This window comes from Pelobates fuscus, chromosome 1 (genome assembly GCF_036172605.1).
Source record: "Pelobates fuscus isolate aPelFus1 chromosome 1, aPelFus1.pri, whole genome shotgun sequence".
Classification (NCBI taxonomy): domain Eukaryota; kingdom Metazoa; phylum Chordata; class Amphibia; order Anura; family Pelobatidae; genus Pelobates; species Pelobates fuscus.
The window spans coordinates 307569546-307590561 of record NC_086317.1 but is presented as its reverse complement, the minus strand read 5'-3'; the positions used below and the strand labels follow the sequence as shown (position 1 = coordinate 307590561).

At 42.7% G+C, this 21016-nt stretch overlaps 1 protein-coding gene across 4 annotated transcripts in view; it reads right to left on the bottom strand.

The window, feature by feature from the left end:
• Window positions 1-7105, bottom strand: part of MAP4K4 (mitogen-activated protein kinase kinase kinase kinase 4) — a 153446-nt gene extending 146341 nt beyond the window's left edge. For all 4 annotated transcript variants that reach the window (XM_063458449.1, XM_063458458.1, XM_063458467.1 and 1 more), the window contains exons 1-2: window positions 6637-7105; window positions 5963-6028 (exon numbers count right to left, since the gene is read on the bottom strand). In XM_063458449.1, coding sequence (XP_063314519.1) covers window positions 5963-6028; window positions 6637-6693 — 123 coding nt within the window. In that variant the 5' untranslated portion in view covers window positions 6694-7105. The remainder of the gene's footprint in view (window positions 1-5962; window positions 6029-6636) is intronic.
• Window positions 7106-21016: the final 13911 nt, after the last annotated feature.

Sequence of the window (21016 nt, the reverse complement as noted above, 5' to 3'; positions counted from 1 at the left end):
AATTGTAAGTACCAACATGGTTTGAAACACCTATGCTGACAGAGAAAGATTTCTTAGTCCAATTATTGGTCCATGTTGTTACTACCTTAGATATGCAGTTTATGGATGAATGGAATTTCTTCTTGACATCTCCAACATAACACAAACCTTAACTGTATACATACTGATAGCATGACCTGGTTGGCTACATCATATAAACAGCATGCATACATGAAAATATGATTATTAAATCTCTTGGCAATAAATAAAACATGTGGCAACAATAAAAATCTACGTACATGCTACATTTTTACAAATCTCAGTGAGACCATACAGAATGCACAACTACAAATTTAGAGTTAAAGGGACACTAAGCATGATGCCTACGGACGCTTAATGTAGTGGTTTGTGGTGCAAATGATAATGTCACCTCTAGTGGGGTCACTCAGATGTGCTTCCTGTTGCAATCATGCAAACTTAGTAGGACTGACATTCACCATTTAAGAAGGCATCCCTAAGAGGTGATGCTGATTGGTGCAATTGCTAAGCATGCACACTAGACCCCAATGTTTACCTGGGGGAACTAAGCCCTCTAGTGCAAGGCTAGCTCATTGTCCGAGTGAGCCAGTAGTGATTATAAGGCTTGGAGTGTTTCTTTAATTGTGCTTTGAGTGCTCAATTTAGTTACTGAGTTTATTAAAGGACCACTATAGTGCCAGGAAAACATACTCGTTTTCCTGGCACTATAGTGCCCTGAGGGTGCCCCCACCCTCAGGGACCCCCTCCCGCCGGGCTCTGGGGAGAGTAAAGGGTTAAAACTTACCTTTATTCCAGCGCCGGGCGGGGAGCTCTCCTCCTCCTCCTCTCCGCCCCTGATCCTCCCTTTCGGCTGAATGCGCATGCGCGGCAAGAGCAGCGCGCGCATTCAGCCGGTCTCATAGAAAAGCATTTACAATGCTTTCCTATGGACGCTTGCGTGCTTTCGCTGTGATTTTCACAGTGAGAATCATGCAAGCGCCTCTAGCGGCTGTCAGTGAGACAGCCACTAGAGGATTTGGAGGCTGGATTAACCCTATTATAAACATAGCAGTTTCTCTAAAACTGCTATGTTTATAAAAAAAAAAAAGGGTTAATCCTAGAGGGACCTGGCACCCAGACCACTTCATTAAGCTGAAGTGGTCTGGGTGCCTAGAGTGGTCATTTAAAACACTCCGAAACTGATCGTTTACATATAAATAAATCAAGTTTTACTCACATGCTTTTTATTTTTATCTCTGGCAGATCTTACAAATGCAGTTTTTGTGACAATACTGAGAGAGAAGTGCAATACAATCTCTGATCTTCCTGTCTATTCATCTTCCTTCAAGCAAGGTCAACTGGAAAACTACTTGAGACCTGGTATGCTAGAAAAACAAGATGCCTGCTCTTTACCCCACCAAAGTCCGAAAGATAAAAAGGACTACATGTAGATCGTTGGTATTAAGTTCCCACAATTATTTTGGATATAATTTACTTTTCACACATTAGCATGAATTTCAGGTTAGAACAGGTGTGTCAAAACGGCACAGCTCCTGTTTAGCATTAGATACAGGTGCCTACTATACAGGTACCTTCTGTAGGTTCAGTATATTTATAAGTGTGTCCATTTAACTCTAGTTAATCAAAATACACAAGCAGTTAATAACTATAGATCAATTAATAAGTAAAATAGATACGTTAAGCACAGCTTCCTGCTTGTAATGAATTCTTAAAATAAATAAAATCTACTATTATGGACAAGTCCAGGCATGCCAAAGCACACTGTGTGTAAGATGATCTTTAAATATATCACACAATATCTGTGAGAATGCTGATGCAAAAAGGGAACATTAATTACAAATAATTAAAAACGAACGAAAATTACATATACACACACAAAATTACATGTATTAACCATGTGGTTGCCAATGTAAAGCCATGGACAGACCATTAAACAAATGAGAACCCAAATGAGATACAGCATTTACAACTCCCACATTTCTAAAATATTACAGGTATGCAAATGGTCTAATTTACTAAGGGAACAGTGAACACTAAATTATTCTTAGTCTAAAACAATTTTCACAAAATTGCAACTACAGTGGTAAAGTCTAACAAAATTTATGATTTCCCAGGAGGCATGTTTAGCAGATGCAGAGTTTCCATCCTAATAATCAGAGATGTGCGAGTTTGCAGAAACAGAAGAAGATGTCCTGTCCTATTGTGTTTTATACCACACCTTCTATAGACTGTAAGCTAGTTTGAGCAGGCTCCTCTTCAACCGATCATTCCTGTAAGTTTTCATGCAATTGTCCTATTTAAATCCCCCCTTATATTATTATATCCCCCCCCCCCCCTTATAATATTGTAAAGCGCTGCGGAATCTGTTGGCGCAATTTAATGGTAATAATAATGGGACAGTTTTCCTTGATACATGAAGACATAAAAGGTAAAAAGTGTCAGAAAAAAAAAATTTGAGAAAATTTTAGAATGTATTGTTTTATCATTACAAACAAACAAAAAAAAACACAATGCATAATAAACATTATGTACTAAACAATTTTAAGAAAGACCTATCATAAATCTAATTTTGACTTATATGATGATAAACCCAATCCAAATATAGTCCATCTTTGAGTATTAAAAGCACAGTCCAAACTCCTTGCAGATCCCAATAAAGCCCATTTTGCTCAATTATAAACAGCATGCTACTCCCTCTCTTCATGGAGCCAGTGTATATTTTTCAGCTACACATTAAAATATAGTAAACAAAACGCCCTTTGGAGAGGAAGAAAAGGGGGTGAATGATATGGGGGGCATTAAAAGGGTGCACCGTGCCATCACTGGACACCTGTCATCATCATGCTGTATGTGCTGAAGACAGAAGTCCTGTATGTACAGATTATGGTGCTTAGAGTATTCCTTTAAACAGATCATTTAAAAAATATATATAAAAAAAAAAAATAAACACAATAAATCTATAGTAATCTTTTATTTGTTTATTTTTAAATAATTAAACATGACGACTTTGAAGACAAGTGAAGTCAAAGGATATTTTCCTTGTGCCGTACACTACCATAATTTAAAGAGAAGTCCACAGACTTGGCCTAGGTTTCCAACAAGTTACTTGTGCTATCTTGTAGCGGACAACCATATTTTTTACAATGCACTATATGGCAAATATAACATAAAAGGTGTGTGAATGGCAAATATGGTGACCTTCACGATTTTCACATTAAAAAGGTCATGATTGTTATGGAAAGTATTAACTATGAATTTAAATTTAACATTCTCAACCGTGGCAAAACCTTCTTCTGTGATGTTGTTTCAAGGAAATGTATTCTGCCTTTGCTTTACACAACGAAAGAATAACCTAATGTCAGTACCAAAATAAAGATTGAATGCACTTTATTGCAAGATCACTTCTAGGAAGTCTGCAAATTGCATTTACACTAAACAACCAGAAACAATTTCCATTTAAGAGGCACTCCAATCATCAGAATAACCATGCTTCTTGACTGTTATTGTGCAAGAGTCCCCATGTCTCCATCTCCCTGTTCAAGTTCATAAAAATCTCTCCAACTATAACCTCAATGAAAGCCTGAGTAAAAACTAAAATTTGAGTTATTTGAGAGGTAAAAAAAAAAAAAATTAAAAAAAAATTGCATTTTTTTATTTATTTTTTAATTATCTATTTGAGGTCACGTCCAATAGCAGTACTTACAAAATTGTGAGCCAAAGCTAATGAATGTAATTACTGTCAAGGGCTGAATGTCCGCTAAACCTCCATTGCTCAGAGCTCTATGGACCATGTCCAGTTGTTACTGAAAATAATGGAAGCATCATGTCTGGCTTAGCCACTTCCTGAGAAGTTTCAGCAAACTCAAGAACTTAAAAGTCCTTTTATTTTTATTTTATTTTTTTTAAAAAAAAAGGTATTTTATTGCATACTTGTAACATAACATAACTAGCACATTGAAATTTGGTTACTGTCGCATGTGTCCCTTTAAAATTAAAACCTAAAACATAGATATACAACAATGCAAACATAGTTGGTTTGAAAATTTTGCTGGACAAATATGAAATCACTAAAACTACATGGTCTAAGGATAAAGTGAAAAAAATAAATTCTATATTCAGTATGCATTTGTGAGATACCATGTGTTCATTTTAGGTGTATAGCAATATAATACAAATAGAGCGTAACTTGAGGCCAACAAAGTAGTAGGGATTTTGTATTCACATAGACATTGCCTCCTAGAAAGGACAGCACAAAATGCCACATTTCTGTCAGAACTTTATATGGTACCACATATGGTGTAAAGAATGTCAGTAGGGAATAGCAAAGCGGTAACTTTTATGCAACGACTACTCATATAACAGAGGATGTGTGAGGCTCCTCTATTGCCTCATTTCAACAGGGATATGAGATCACTTCTTATCATTAGGACTGATCATTGTCTATTAGTCACATCTGTAACAGCAACTCACTGCAGTCATACAACCCCAGGAGATGGGTCTTTCATTTATTGTAATTAAGCAGTTTTCTTCTCCACCTCCCCCAACCATCAAAGGATGCAGAAGAGGCCTAAGAGATATGATGCAGGCCTTCTTAATACCAACGTTAGTGATTTCAAAGGTCAGATGAGAAAGGGCCTTTTAATTCTTTTCAACATCCGTGGACAAAGCCCCCTCTATAAGTAGTAACAGTGAGCCACAGAATACGTGGACATGCCCTATAAATGACAGAAACCTCAATAAATCAAACCAAACACTCATTTTTGAAGATAAGGCCTCCATCAACCCTGCTGAAAAGCAAGTCAATTACACAGAATAGTGCTTAAAGGGACACATCCCTGAATAATATAATAGAATCTCATTTTGTCTTGAGTTTCACTTCATCATTCTACTAAAACAGCTATAAATGCACACATGGACAAATGTGAACTGCTTTATTACATATTTCGACTCTGATCACATGATGGATCTCCATGCATCTGACCCCACAGCCTGTGTAACCTATCACGGCCACAAAGTATTCTATGGTAGATCGCAAAGGATGCTGGGTAGAGCATGCACACATCCACTTAACTTCCATATCACTAAATCTGAAAGTGGTTATAAAATGTTAATTTCTACATACAGTACTCGCTCATTTATATACCTGCTAGCTGTTTGGGTAATACAATGTAGATACAAAGATTATCAAAACAGTACTTTATTCTTAGGGGCCAGGGGGGGGAGATCATTAAAATATTAGGTATGGACATATGAAATCTCCTTGGAGCATTCACAGGTGTTATTCATTAAGTGGTGGAGTAATAAAAAAAAAATAAATAAAAAAAAAAAATTTGAAATTTAGAAATTTCCCAAAATTAAGTTAAGAATTATCAAATATATTACTAAATCAATGTCAACTATATTTCCATCTTGGAAATGTTGACCTAATTGTAAATATTGAATTCACTGTTTGATGAATATATCCATGTGTCTGTGGTAAAGTCATGTGTCGGATGGGTAAACAATCTTCAAGGGTCTCAAATATGAGGTCACACCAAACAGAAGTTTCAGAAGAAAAATAAAATATGTTACAGTCCGATATATAGCTTACATGTGTCATTTAAATCTAGCTAAAAATGGAACGAAAAATGCTGCAGTTTATGAGACTGAGCTATATTCACTAAACAGCGATCTGGGATAACAAGGAAACTAATTGGAAAATTGTGAGCAAAAGTAGTCAAGTTGAAAATCATTTTTTAAACAATATTTCACACGTAGCCATTTTGGACTAAATTTTGCAACTTTAGCTTTCAAATTCTTCACTCTTCGTTTGTTTAGTGAATAAACCCCTAATCAGGTCCATGCATTAAAACTGTGCTTCATATATAAAAACACACAATAATATGAATTATAAAATGTCTCAACAAATAAATGTATGACAGCATAAACTCCCACTGGTACACACCTTATAGACTTGTCCATAGGTCCCATTTCCTACCACTTCAACCAGTTCAAATATCCCTGCTGGATCCTATAAATAAAAAAAAAATACAAAAAGAGAGAGAGCTAAAAGCAAATGTAGAGCAACACTCTCGGGACATGAAGCTGCGGTGGGGTATTTAGAGGAAGGGGGGTGCATTCAGCTGTTGCTCCCTAATATTTCTCCACTGGAGGCACATGCCAATACATGCAAACAAAGGAAGCCAGTGTCAGTATTACAGTCACTCTCCAGCATACACAATACACAGCAACCACACACAAATACAAAATAGAATGCACTGTATTAAAAAATTAACTAGGGAGTCTAAAAGAAAGGAGAGGGTTATTAATGAAACAAAACAAAAAAAAGGGAGAGAGAGAGAGAGAGAAACAAGAAATCTGCCCCCACAGGCCTCCTGCAACATACAACAAGCTGGACTATAGAAGGGGCCCAGCCCTGCCTCCATCATATGGGTGGGGGGCTGCAGCAGCAGCTGCTCGGGTCCAATCTCAGGCAGCCTGCACAACAGCAAATAAATAGAAGCAAATATAAAACAAATACAAACAGATTGCCAGTCCAGCAGCCCATCTGATGCCCACTGTCCATGCACACACACACTCACACAGGCTGTGCTGGGAGCTAGAGGGAGGGAGACTCACCCTCAGAGAGGACAGATCTATATCCACCAGACTTTTAGCAGGCGAATCGTTGGCCATGGTTGCCCCCTGTGTTGGTCAGTAGCCCGCTGGCCAGTCCCCCTCCCCGCCCTGGATCCAGACACAGCAGGGCAGGCTGCTGCTCCTGTCCTCCTTCAATCTCTCCTTGCACGGCTCCAACTCCTCATTGGGTGCAGGAGGGAGTAGTCTGCCTGGGGGTGCAGCTGGTGATCCACCTCTCCCTTCACCCCCTGCTTTCTTGTATATCTCTCCCCACCTCTCTGTCTTGTTGACTGGCTGCAGGAAGGAGATTTACACCATGTTGAGGTGGCAGCTCTCAGCACAGAGAACCAAGCTCTCTCTCTCTCTCCTTCCTCCCCTCCCTCTTTTCTTTCTTTCTTCCTGCCCTCGGACACACAGACATGCAAAGAAGAGACAGAGGGGGGTGGGGGAGAGAAAATCCTAAACCAGCACAGCTACTGGAGCCGGCAGCACCAATCCCTCAATAAAGAAATCTCCTTTCCTCCTCCCTTTTTCCCCATGTGTAGCCACCCATTTCTTTACCAGCAGCATCTCTACCACCAACACCTACTAAACCCAGGATACAGACTGCACACAGCTCTGCCAGAAAGCAGCATTATGTTTCATAATATGATTGGGGGATTTCTAAAGCACCAACATATTCTGGAGAAATGTATAATGGGGAAGAAGTAGCTTTTGTGAGATCAGACATTCTAGATTTGAAAATAAATAAATAAATATTCAAAGAGTTTACAGACTAAAATTAATTGCCCAGGACATACCTGAAAACGAGAGAAATCTCAATGTATCCATGCCGGTAAAATATTTTATAAATAAGTAATTAATAAATAAATTGGTTATATTTCATGATGTCATGGCACATATTTCACACATTTCACATTAAATTATCATCTTCTGTGTTAGTGTGTGTTCTGTCTGCATTAGGAGCAAGTGTTGTACATGCAAACATAGTGACTATTACTGTGCTAATTTATTTTTAAACTTGAAGGAATAGAATTATAACATTTCACGCAGTGCAATTACTTTTCAATAGCAGATATGTTATTTGGGTTGCAAGCACCTTGGATCGCTTCATGTATGCATTAGTATAGAGCAGTGCCTGTTCCATGAATAGAAATGTTAATAATAAATTGAAATCATTTTATTTCAATAGCCCTTCTACCTTTGAATAACAGATTTATAACAGACACTGTCCATTTTGCCAACTGTGCTTTGTGTCTGCATTACTGCCTGTGGTATAAAGGATTTATTGCAAGTCATGGTAATAATTTCAGAGTATTACTTCCCTATTCTGGCTAGTTTTAAATACCTCTTGTTTTTCAAAACAAATCAATTAGGTTGTCAGCTTCTGTGATAAATTTGTTGTGGTCTAGATTATATTTCTGTCTGTGCTGCAAAGAGAATCACTGTAAACGTAAAACAATAGTGTTTTATTTTAAATAAAGACAACCCTAGTTTCTGTTTTTATTTTTATAGAGATCAGGGGTTATGACCTTCAATGTTTGCTCTGATTTTTGAGCTCTTGTTTTGCATTATTTCCTCATGTATACAACCGTTACTCTGTCCTGTATACATTGGTTCCTTTTTTTTCTGCGTTGTCTGTAGTCTTTTCCCCCTCATTTATTATCTTTTTTTTCTTATAAATAATTGTCACTTTTAAAAAAAAAAAGGGGGAGGGGGGGGTGGGGTGGCATTCACCATGCTAAGCATTTTAATACATTAAAAGGAACACTTTAAGCACCATGACCACTGCATCACATTGTAGGAATGACCTGGCATCACCCTTTTACAAAGGTATGTCTTCTTACTTGTAGTCCTCTTGGTGCCCCTCTCCACATCCACCACGCCAATAAAGAACAGAAAAGTTTTTCTTGCCTGTGTTAAAGGACCACTCTAGTGCCAGGAAAACATACTCGTTTTCCTGGCACTATAGTGCCCTGAGGGTGCCCCCACCCTCAGGGTCCCCCTCCCGCCCGGCTCTGGAAAGGGGAAAAGGGGTAAAACTTACCTTTTTCCAGCGCTGGGCAGGGAGATCTCTGCCTCTTATCCTCCTCCGTTCCGCCCTGTCGGCTGAATGCGCACGCGCGGCAAGAGCTGTGCGCGCATTCAGCCCGTCGCATAGGAAAGCATTTACAATGCTTTCCTATGGACGCTTGCGTGCTCTCACTGTGATTTTCACAGTGAGAATCACGCAAGCGCCTCTAGCGGCTGTCAGTGAGACAGTCACTAGAGGATTTGGGGGAAGGCTTAACCAATTTTTAAACATAGCAGTTTCTCTGAAACTGCTATGTTAAAAAAAATTGGTTAACCCTAGCTGGACCTGGCACCCAGACCACTTCATTAAGCTGAAGTGGTCTGGGTGCCTAGAGTGGTCCTTTAAGCCTCCAGTACGGATTCTAGCTTATTGACTGAGAATGATTAGAGGACATTCTCAGTGAATAAGCTATTCTTGTACTACAGGGCTTAGCTAAGGATAGCTAACGGAAGCTCCTAAGCAGCAGCTTACGACTCGCTGTCAGGTGTACTGGAGGCAATGAGGTTTGTGGAACCAACACGCACATCCCATTGATGACTCCTCCCCTTTTACATATTAGCACCACTTTTCACAATAAAGCACTTTTTGTGCATAACCCCCTTATATTCATATCTATAAATTTACATAACAGAGACTTATAGACACAAGGTTGCAACCGCCTTCCTTCAACGTCAATGCAAAAAAAAAGACTGGATCCCTTTTTGGGCTGTATATCTCATCATAAAAATTAAAGGAGGTCCTGGTCTGAATGAGAAGTTTCAGACTCTTTCAGATCTGAGCAAAGTTCAGTGCAAAAGCTTAAAGTACCACAAATCTGCAGCAAATGTAATGATGTCAACAGTGGGCATTACACTTGTATTTATTAATTTATTTTTATTGGTGCATTTGAAGTTTGTTGTCGTTTTAATAATATGGTTTTTGGAGATTTTTTTAATATTCTTTGTTTATCAAATACAATAAAAAATTAACTAAGCAAATTTAGAAAAAATAAAAGTGAAAACTCTCTATTATTCACATGAACAAAATAGGGAGAATAATAATGTCCAATAAAAGATAATTAGCCCATATACATGCCATTCTAAATCTCAGACTTCATGGTTACATGGGATGGGTGGAAACTTGATAGATGTTTTTTTTTTCTCTCTAGTCCATCTTAAATAAAGTTTATATAACTAAAATGAATTTGAATAGCAGTATTATCAAAATCTGTGGTTTAGTCAGCAATAGAATTTGCAGATATTTTTAAAATTACATTACAGATGTTGCAATTTTTTTAAAATACAATTTTACCTTATCACTACTTCATTACATTACTACTTCACTACTAAAATCATATTTATTAAGTTCATAGTTCATAGGCCTGTGTAACATAGAGCAGAAAATAAAGAATAACACTGCTACGAATAAGGGGTATATATGAGTGTAATAAAAAGATGTAAAAATAAGTAGGAAACTAAAACAAAATAAATTGAAACTAAAAACAACAGTGTCAGGAGGAAGGGACATATCATTTTTGTAAAAATGTAATTTGTTCACAAAATTATTAGCATGTATTGTACACGTTGTAATGATGCATCAAAATCATTGGGTAAATTGTAGGTAGTTTAGACCATGATTTTTGGATTTAGATTTAGGGGAAGAGAAACACAAAAAGGTTAGGGGAGAAAGAGACATGCAAAGTTTGCAAGTTTTGTTTTGGAGGGGAGCAAGTAGCTGGTCTTGCCCAGGGTGCAAATAGTCAACTTTCAGGCCCAGTTTTTCATTCTCTTTCTACTGCATTAGAGCATTGCTGCTGTAATCCACAGCAAGACTCACACATTTCCCAACTCCTTCACAAGCCATTTATTTTTCTTACATTTTTTTCTTGCACCTTTCTCCTGTGCCTTATCCACCCCACTGCATTCCCTAAACTCCCACTACAGCTCTTTACCCCCCACTTCAGCCTCTAACCCCCCACTGCTGCCTCTAACCTTTAACTACAACCCCTGGCCCCCAAAACAGCCTCTATCCCCCTCTACAGCTTGAATCCCCTTAATACTACCTCTAACCCCCACTACTGCCTCTAATACCCACTAATGCCTCTAACCCCCACTACAGCTCCAACTCTGCCCACTACAGCCTCAAGACCCCGCTACTGCTTAACACCCCATTGCAGCCACTATTCTCCACTACACCCAAGGTATATTGGGCTGAAAGGCAGCTAACTTAAATCTCCCTTCCAGGGCCAGATTTAGATGAAAAGAGGCCCTAGGCTATTCCACTTATGAGGCCCTTTCACCTCCCATTTTTAAGTTTGTAAATTACATGAGAGACAATAAAATACATCATTACTGTGATATATATCAATATGTTAAATGAAACATGTTGTGATTGGTACTAACCTTTATAAAAAATGTGGCACGGATAATACATTTAAAAAAAGTCGAGATGAGGAGAGGGGGGTGATTGTGAGAGGGAGGGGGTGATGAGGAGAGGGGGGTGATTGTGAGAGGGGGGTGATTGTGAGCGGGAGGTGGTGATGAGGAGAGGGGGGTGATTGTGAGAGGGAGGGGGGTGATGAGGAGGGGGGGTGATTGTGAGAGGGGGTGATTGTAAAAGGAAGGGGGGTGATGAGGAGAGGGGGGTGATTGTGAGAGGGAGGGGGTGATGAGGAGTGGGGGGGTGGTCCGGAGGCCCTCATTTCCATTTTACTCACCACTTCAGATGCACACATATATGATTTTTCTTCACATTGAGCAAGTTCTTCCCTCCCCAAAGAGACCGTATCCTTCGTATTTTGCTTAAAAACAATGGATCAATTTGATTCAGTAGTAAACAAACTGGTCACTTATTCACTCACGCCCATAACTATCCACTCACACAATGAAAGAGATAGTAACACACACAGTCAAACCTTATGCACTCACACATATACACATACAGACACACAAACATACAGACACACAAACATACAGACACACAAATACATACAAACATATACAACCACACACTCAGTGATACATGTGCACACAGCTACACACTTTCAGAAATACAGATACACAGTCAATCATACAGGCACAATACACATGAGAAGAAATACATGTGGGAAGTAGTGGAATTTCAATTTAGTAGAACATGGGAAGGGAGCAGGGCCGGATTTTCCTATGGGCTAACTAGGCATCCGCCTAGGGCCTCAAGATCAAGAGGGGCCTACATTCAAATTGTTAGCAAAATTAAAATTACACTATTCTAAAAACAATGAACACTAAAACACTGAACCGAAAATAAGGAGAAATTCTACGCATATGATATGACCAGTGGCGTACTAAGGGGGGGCGGTCCGCCCCGGGTGCCACTTACTAGGGGGGTGCCCGGGGCAGACTGCAATGCCCCTCCTGCCGCGATCGCCGAGACCGGCGGTCTGCAGCTCCGCAATGCGCAGAGCTGCAGACCATGGATCTCGCGAGACCCAATCAGAGCTTTGCCGTGGTAACCCGTGGTAACGCTCTGATTGAGCAGTGCACGCAAGATCCATGGTCTGCAGCTCTGCACATTGCGGAGCTGCAGACCGCCGGTCTCGGCGATCGCGGCAGGAGGGGCATTGCAGTCTGCCCCGGGCACCCCCCTAGTAAGTGGCACCCGGGGCGGACCGCCCCCCCTTAGTACGCCACTGGTCATATCATATGCGTAGAATTTCTCCTTATTTTCGGTTCAGTGTTTTAGTGTTCATTGTTTTTAGAATAGTGTAATTTTAATTTTGCTAACAATTTGAATGTAGGCCCCTCTTGATCTTGAGGCCCTAGGCGGATGCCTAGTTAGCCCATAGGAAAATCCGGCCCTGCTCCCTTCCCATGTTCTACTAAATTGAAATTCCACTACTTCCCACATGTATTTCTTCTCATGTGTATTGTGCCTGTATGACTGACTGTGTATCTGTATTTCTGAAAGTGTGTAGCTGTGTGCACATGTATCACTGAGTGTGTGGTTGTATATGTTTGTATGTATTTGTGTGTCTGTATGTTTGTGTGTCTGTATGTTTGTGTGTCTGTATGTGTATATGTGTGAGTGCATAAGGTTTGACTGTGTGTGTTACTATCTCTTTCATTGTGTGAGTGGATAGTTATGGGCGTGAGTGAATAAGTGACCAGTTTGTTTACTACTGAATCAAATTGATCCATTGTTTTTAAGCAAAATACGAAGGATACGGTCTCTTTGGGGAGGGAAGAACTTGCTCAATGTGAAGAAAAATCATATATGTGTGCATCTGAAGTGGTGAGTAAATTTCAGACCTGGCTAGTAGCCCCGGACCTAACCATTGTTGAGCCCTGCCTACATGTATCTGTGAATGTGCCTGAATGTATTATTGAATATGTATCTGTGAATGTGAGTATATATGTGTGTATATGTGCAACTGCAAGTATGCCTGCATTCATACAGTTAATATGTTTCTGAGTTATTATTAATATTAGTAGTATTTATATAGCGTCAGCTTTTTCCGCAGCCCTATACAATAAAAGGGGAATTTACCAAATGAGACAATAACAAAATGTAACAGGAACAATAAGTAGTTGAGATGGGGTATAAAATCACAATAGTAAGGGTATTGAGAGAGACAGCAATCAGACGTGGTGGGAAAGTAGCAGAACTGGAGGTGAAAGTAGAGTGTGGCCATTTCGGAGAGAGTAAGAGGAAGGTGTGATAGATAGAAGTTACTCTTGGAGGCCCAGGACGGGACTGGCCATCGGGCACACAGGGCAAATGCCCAGTGGGCCGCGATGGCCATAGGCCTGGGCTGGCAGGGTAGGTCACAGGATCTCCCCTGTCGGCCCATGCAGGTCCCGCGTTATCTGAGCATCGGCCCTGCTCTATTCCATGACAGGCAGGTGGGGAGATCAAATATCTCCCTCACCGGCCCACAGTTAAATACGGCCGCCGGAGGGGGAAAGAGGGAGAGAGGACCAAGATGAGCTCTATCTTGCAGCTCCTCTAGGTTCCTCTCGCTAGAGTTCACTCACCATGAGGACAACCAGGCATTACAGCACAGTTCCCCCTCCCAGGCAAAAGGGTGGAAAACATGTTTTTTAATAATAATAAAAAAGAATACATATATCTGCCTCCCCCCTGCACATAATCCCTCCAAACATATCACACTCTACACCACAAACACAACACAACTGAAACCAACCTATTTACACAATACCACACCACAATCAGCTCACTCTATACACATTCATTCCCACACGTAGGCTCCAAACACATGCACCATACTCTCTCCTGGCAATTTTGTCTCCTGGTATTCCTTTTATAGAGCCAGAAGAGACAAGTTTCAAGCAAACACAGCGCAAGCATGTTAATATTAAATTTGCTTGTGCTGTGCAGAAAAAATACAGGGTCCTTTTCCCATGCTAGAGCTCTTCAGCAGAGCTCTGCGCATGGTCTGCCCTAGAAAAGCATTGAACCAAAATGCTCACTTTGAGATGGGGCGTGCTTGTCATTGGTGATGACAAAACACACCCTATCTGGCCCCACCCCCTGTCAGTGGGCCGCTGTGATTAAAAAATGCCCGGGCCAAATTGTTTTCCCAATCTGGCCATGTGGAGGCCATAAGCATTCCTGAAAAGATGAGTTTTGAGGGACTTCTTAAAGGATTAAAGACTAGGGGAGAGTCTGACAGGGGTAGGCAGGCTGTTGCAAAGGAAAGGAGTTGAGTGAGTGTATGTGTGTATTTCACGTGGATATCCATGAATGTGCAACCTTATGTGTCTGTATTTGTGGATATGTGAGTGTGTGACTAGTGATGTCCCGAACGGTTCGCTGGGGAATAGTTCCTGGCGAACATAGCTTGTTCGCGTTCACCACGGATGGCGAACATATGCGATGTTCGGTCCGCCCCCTATTCGTCATCATTGAGTAAACTTTAACCCTGTACCTCACAGTCAGCAAACACATTCCAGCCAATCAGCAGCAGACCCTCCCTCCCAGACCCTCCCACCTCCTAGACAGCATACAATTTAGATTAATTCTGAAGCTGTATTCTTTATTTATTTTTTTTGTATAATTTTTTTTATTTATTTTTTAGACAGAAGTGTGTTATATTTGAGCATGCTAGGCTGAACGTGCGTATATCATGGCTAGTTGCACTGAGGGTAGGAGTATATAGCAGTACATTGTTGTGAAAGATGGCTGTCATGTTTAGGGTGTAGCTTGCACGTTATCAACTGTGTATTTATATCAGCAGCTCCACCACTAGTTATAAATCAAGTGTGAGTCGCCCCATGAGATGAGACTAGTAAATAACATAATACATGAACGGTTAAGGTAAATGCATGTAAGGAACTACGACAATAAACTCTTTAGGAGGTGAAATAATGACATGTTTAAACGCTTGCTACTTTACGATTAGTTAATGTGCAGAGAGCAGTTCATGTGATCAAAGGCATGGTGTGGAGGATCGGCTATAGTGGTACATGCTTGGCAGGCTGCTGTTTACTGCTTGTGCTCATCCGATCCCTTCTGGGCGCCAGGTGCAGACCCTGGGAGTCCCTGATACCTGGAACAACAAAGGCAAGTCTCTGGCTGAGTGCCGGGTTCGCGGCTTAAGGTGGTGGAAGCTTGTTTTGTCAGGTGGTCGGATCTGTCCCGGTGGTGCTTCACGTCCGGTGCAGGATTGTGGTGGCTTAAGGTGGAGGCGAGTGCTTGACGTGGGGCAGGCTCTGCATTTCTGTTTGTGCCTCCGGTCCCGTCTTCGACGCCTTTTGCGTTGGTGGATTTTAATGGGGACTGCTTCGCTTAGCTGTGGTGGAACTTGTTGGGGCTGTGGTGAAGCTTGTTGGGGCTTCCTGCTTGTTATTTGCTTCCAAAATTGATTAAAGAGTCTGTCCAGCTTAGACTCAATATCCTGCCATGCTTTGCTGGTACCAGGAGGACACGCGGCTGCCGCCATATTGGGAGAGTCGCAGATGAGTATGTTAGCCTGGGCGGCTGTACTCTGTGCGTCCATTAGCTCCAGACAGCCTCTCAGGGGAGGACCGGGATAACCCCCACCGGTCCGAGGGGGGTAACGGAGCTCCTGCCAGGAAGAAGTTGCTCCTGGGCATCCCAGGATCGGAAGATCGGCCGCCTCTCCTGCCCGGTGAGCACCAGGCCACACTTGCCACGAGGAGGTTAGTGGCAGGTGTGGCCTGGTGCTCACCACTATTAAGCGGCCTGGTGCTGACCGCTATTAAGCATGTCGGGTCGGTCAGGTAGGAGCAACATTGCTGGGTCATCCCCTTCTGGGGTGAAATTCGCTTGTTGATAGCTGCTTAAAGTGAGATATTGAGGGAGCTCACACAAAGTGCGTCTTTCCTCCATGACAGCTAGGCCCCGCCCCCCGGAAGCTGCATTCTTAGTGAGAGGAGGGACAGTGCAGCTGCTGCTGATTTAATAGGTAAATCGATAGCTAGGCTAGTGTATTCAGTGTCCACTACAGTCCTGAAGGACTCATCTGATCTCTGCTGTAAGGACAGCACCCCAAAAAGCCCTTTTTAGGGCTAGAACATCAGTCTGCTTTTTTTTTTTTCCTGTGTAATCTAATTGCATTTGCCTGCCTGCCTGCCTGCGTGTGTGTCAGGCTCACAGCGTATACTGTGCCCACTTGCCCAGTGCCACCACTCATATCTGGTGTCACAATAGCTTGCATTTAAAAAAAAACAAAACACTTTTTTGACTGTACTATAATAGCAGTCAGTTTCCTTCACACGTGTGCGTTTCAGGGCCTGCCAGGGCACAGTGTCACACTAGTGCAACTCATATCTGGTGTAACAGTAGTGTACATTAAAAAAAAAAACTAGAAATTTGACTGTGAAATAATAGCAGTCAGTTTCCTTCACACGTGTGCTTTTCAGGGCCTGCCAGGGCACAGTGTCACACAAGTGCAACTCATATCTGGTGTAACAGTAGTGTACATTTAAAAAAAAAATACAGGGGGCTTGTTGTCACCTTTCGGGGACCCTTGCTGTTGTACGTGGCTGGGTGGAGGAAGAGACCTTCAATGACATCAGTGAGGACAAGGAACGGGACATGGCTAGCTTGGTATCCAACCTTGTGCAAATGGGGAGTTTGCGGTTGTGCAAATGGACTGTTTGCGGTTGTTTGAGGTTGTTTGCAGTGCGTTAAACAGGGAGTTTGGTCTGTCACTGTGAAGCGGGCGTAACCCTTACACTACCTGATCGATACAACATCATACCTGATGTTTTAAAGGACGTTATTCCAAAAATTTAGGAATGTTAGGTGATTTATGCCTTTTATGGATTAAAACCAGACTCTGCATCAACTATGTAATTTTCCATGGGAGTTTTGCCATGGATCCCCCTCCGGCATGCCACAGTCCAGGTGTTAGTCCAATTGAAACAACGTTTCCATCACTATTGTGGCCAGAAAGAGTCCCTGTGGGTTTTAAAAATTCGCCTGCCTATTGAAGTCTATGGCGGTTCGCCTGGTTTGCCCGTTCGCGAACATTTGCGGAAGTTCGCGTTCGCCGTTTGCGAACAGAAAATTTTATGTTCGCGACATCACTATGTGTGACTATATATATATTTTTTTTGTGAATGCATGGTACAAGAATATAGCACGAGTGGGGGGGCGGAGCCTGACTGCCAAGCAGAGCAGAAGCACACTTCATGAGCTCCTGCTATAACTCGACGAAAAAGCCATAAAAAGCCATAAAAAAAAAAACAGGGCTCATTTACCGATACATGGAAGCACTGGCACCCAGGGGACTCCGGGCAAGCGACATCAAACGCATTACAAGCACCGCTACCGACAATAACCCGAGAGCCCTGCTGCGGCCTACTGGCACCTGGACGGGGGAGAGGCGGCCGACCTCCCGACGCTCCGGCTCGACCGGCGAACCCGCAGCACTCTGACCCCCCCCCCCCCGGACCGGTGGGGGATATCCCGGTCCACTCAAGGTGGAAGGATGAGCACCTCAGGGGAACCGGAGGATGAGGGCACCGCCCGACAGGGAACCCATGGCGCGTCCAAGATGGCCGCCATGTGGAATACCAAGCCCGACGAACAGGGCACTTCCTGGGTGGATTTATTCGAGGCCAGGTTCAATGCCATCTGCCATAACTTTTGGCTCCGCATTGCCCAACGAGCAGCAGCTACAACCTGCCTCAACACTGTACGGAAGCCTACCCCTAAGAAACACCCCTGCGAGCATAACAAGCGGAGGAGACGACATGAGAACGGGCCGCACCAAGACACCGCGTGCAGAGCTGCCACTGCTGTCCGCCCTCGGGGCCGACCTGGGAAGACGGCCAACCGGAGAATATCTCCAAAGCACCAACCACAACGCCCGAAGCCCGACCGCCGCTGGCGGCGGCAGAACACCCGGGCTTCCAGAGGCGCCCGACGAAGGGGAGACCCGGCCCCAAGAGGTACCCGAGTCTGTGGAAAGCTGGTGCAGGCCTCTCCAGCACCCGGGGACCGGAGAGCGGCTTCTCAACAGAGGTACCATATTGCCCGCAGGGAGTGGCCCCAACTACGAGGTTCCCTCGCACTCCGCAAGGGCATCGGCTGACAGGGGACTCATCGACCTGCAGGACCCGCTCACGGACACTCCTGACCGCGAGACATAACATACCCGGACCACCGACCGCACCACTCACGTTGCAGACGAACCCTGCGTGTCAGCAACGGCACTATGTTGGACTAGAACTGTCATGACACAATTAAGGGCCTATTACAACCCACTGTACCGCGGTACTAATGGTTTACAGCAGGCCTGACGTTTATATATAGATCCACTTAGACCCGCAGATCACAGCTTAGCAATCATCACTCACGCATGGCACACACGGTCACATAGCCTACTTGATTCCTATAGTGTCACAATATACACATGGTCTGCCCTGGGGATGATAGCATTTAAATTGTCCAGGGCCATTGCCCCACCTCCGGATAACCCACATATCACCGCTATATATTTCATACCTTCTGACCTATCAAGCCTGTTGACCATCATCCCTTTACCAACTTGAGAATATAACACATTTGGGATAAGCAGCCTATGTACATTATGCGTCCACTACTACTTACTAATCTAACCACATTAGCCTGCTTCAATATCTAGCTTGTTATACCCACACTATCTATACTGTTACTAGAGCAGCTACAGTATTGCCTTGATAATCTATGCCACACAGTTATAGATATGTTAGTGATTTACTTGTTATTTAAAAAAAAACAAAAAAGAGGCAGTCGCTTCACAGAGACGGTTTCAACTGTATTGTTTTACCCCTTTTGAAATGTATCACTGTCTCCCCTTCTTTTTCTGTTCCCATACAACTTTATGCCTCAATAAAAGAAAGATTGACAAAAAGAATATAGCACGAGTGACATTATCATTTATGTTTTTAAACTGTACATTCACTATTTTGTGGTTTTCGCAACATAAACAAAACAGAAAAAACAAACAAAAAAAACAAAGTTTTTTAGTTACAAAACCAAATAGGTCATTGTTAATAAGTAAGAGGTTGAGCTTAGACAGTTACCTTTAGATGTGGGTGTCCAGCAGGCTCAGCCATTGGCAATTCTTGCGTGGATCAGGGATTATGAGCTGTTGCTACTCAGGGCAATGAAACATACAATAGTTTGTGGTTTAACAGTTAAGAGCAGGAGAAGATACACCAAAGAAGGTCTGTGGTTCAAGTGCTCTGCTATCAAAGTATGAATTGAAAGACCAAACTAAATTAAACAGAACATAGTAAACTAATTGCCGGTTTGCCTTAGCCTCCCGCCCTCCAACCCAACGGTAAGCCAGTGTTCGGGGATAGGTTGAGATAAGCCCATCAGGGAATTACTGTCAGGGGATCTCGACCCGCCACCACCTCAGCTGAGAACCATGTCGTGTATGCCAAATTGGTTTTCACCTTGGTCTTGAAAGTTTCGTCTAGGGTCTGAAAGTTTGATCTCCAGGTCAAGAGAAATTTTTTGGTGAAGAGTTCTTTGTTAGTTAGTGTGTCCAACCAATCCATTTTAAATCCAAAAGCAAGCTTGGTTAGAAATAATTCCATGGTGGGTGCTAGCGGTTCCAGACTTGCAGGATGGTTTTGCATCCCACCGCTGCCACGATGAGGAGGAATCCTTTGTTAGGCAGTGGGAGTCCTGGTAAGGGTCCCAAAAGCAAAATTCAGGGGTAAGTAGTAAGATAGGCATGCCCCTGCTATCTAATTAACCGTTTAGTTTGGTCCATAAAGATTGGATTCGAGCGCACTCCCACAGACAGTGATACAGGTCAGCCTTGGTATGTGTGCATTTGAAACAAGTCGCAGTCTCCCTTCTGGCCATGAGATGAAGTTGGTGATGGGAGTAATAAGCATAGTGTAGAGTTTTAAGGTACATGTCCCTATAAGACACCATTGGTAGTGTCTGGCTATGGGTGAAGTGTGCAGTGAGCATGTCTCCCGGGCTTGTGTTCGGAAAATGTGTCTTCCACTTCCCTATGCCTGATTGTAAGGTGCTCCAGTCCGGGATATATCGCAGTATCTTATAGAGTTTGGAAATGGAATAGGCAGTGGAGTCAGAAGAGCACAACATTGTGTCTAAAGGGTTCTCCCAGTCAACAGGCGTGAAGTGTTGAGTAATGGTGTTATAGTAGTGTCATGTTTGAAGGTAAGCGAATCATGGAAAAGGAAGGCCTGCAAAATGCTCCCATAGCTCAGCAAGGGAAAGAAACCTCTGGCTGACATGATCCACAAAAGGCCGGAGGGTGGCAATCCCACTCTCCGCCCACACCATGAAAGGGTGGTGAGCGCCTGGGGATAAGTCCAGGTTGTGAGTTAAAAGTAGGTGAGTGGTACCTATTGGGTCAACACCCAGTTTGGAGCAAGACTGTTTCCATGCCCAAATAGGGCTAGCCAGGAGGGGATTAGATAGGATATAGTCAGGGAGTAGGTGGTGTGGCCTGTGAAGGAGAGCCACGAGTGGGTTTGGTGATGCCAGATAGGATTCCAAGGACAAGTTTTGAGATTGAATCCAGTCTAGCGCATGTCTAAGCTGTGCAGCCAAACTGTATTCCTCGGCATTAGGTAGGTTTAGACCACCATCAGCCCTGTGTTGGTATAATTTGGTAAGGCTAAGGCATGCCCTACGCCCCTGCCAGAGAAATTGTCACTCGTCACTTTTCGAGACGAGTATTGGGAGCATCTGGAGGGGATATAACAGTTTTGGAAAAAGGCAACTTGTGCTAGTGTTCAAACTCTGCATAGATGGCCGTTAAGATTGGCGGAATATTTAATTTATATATGAGGGAGAGATCTCTAGGCACCACCACAGAGGAAG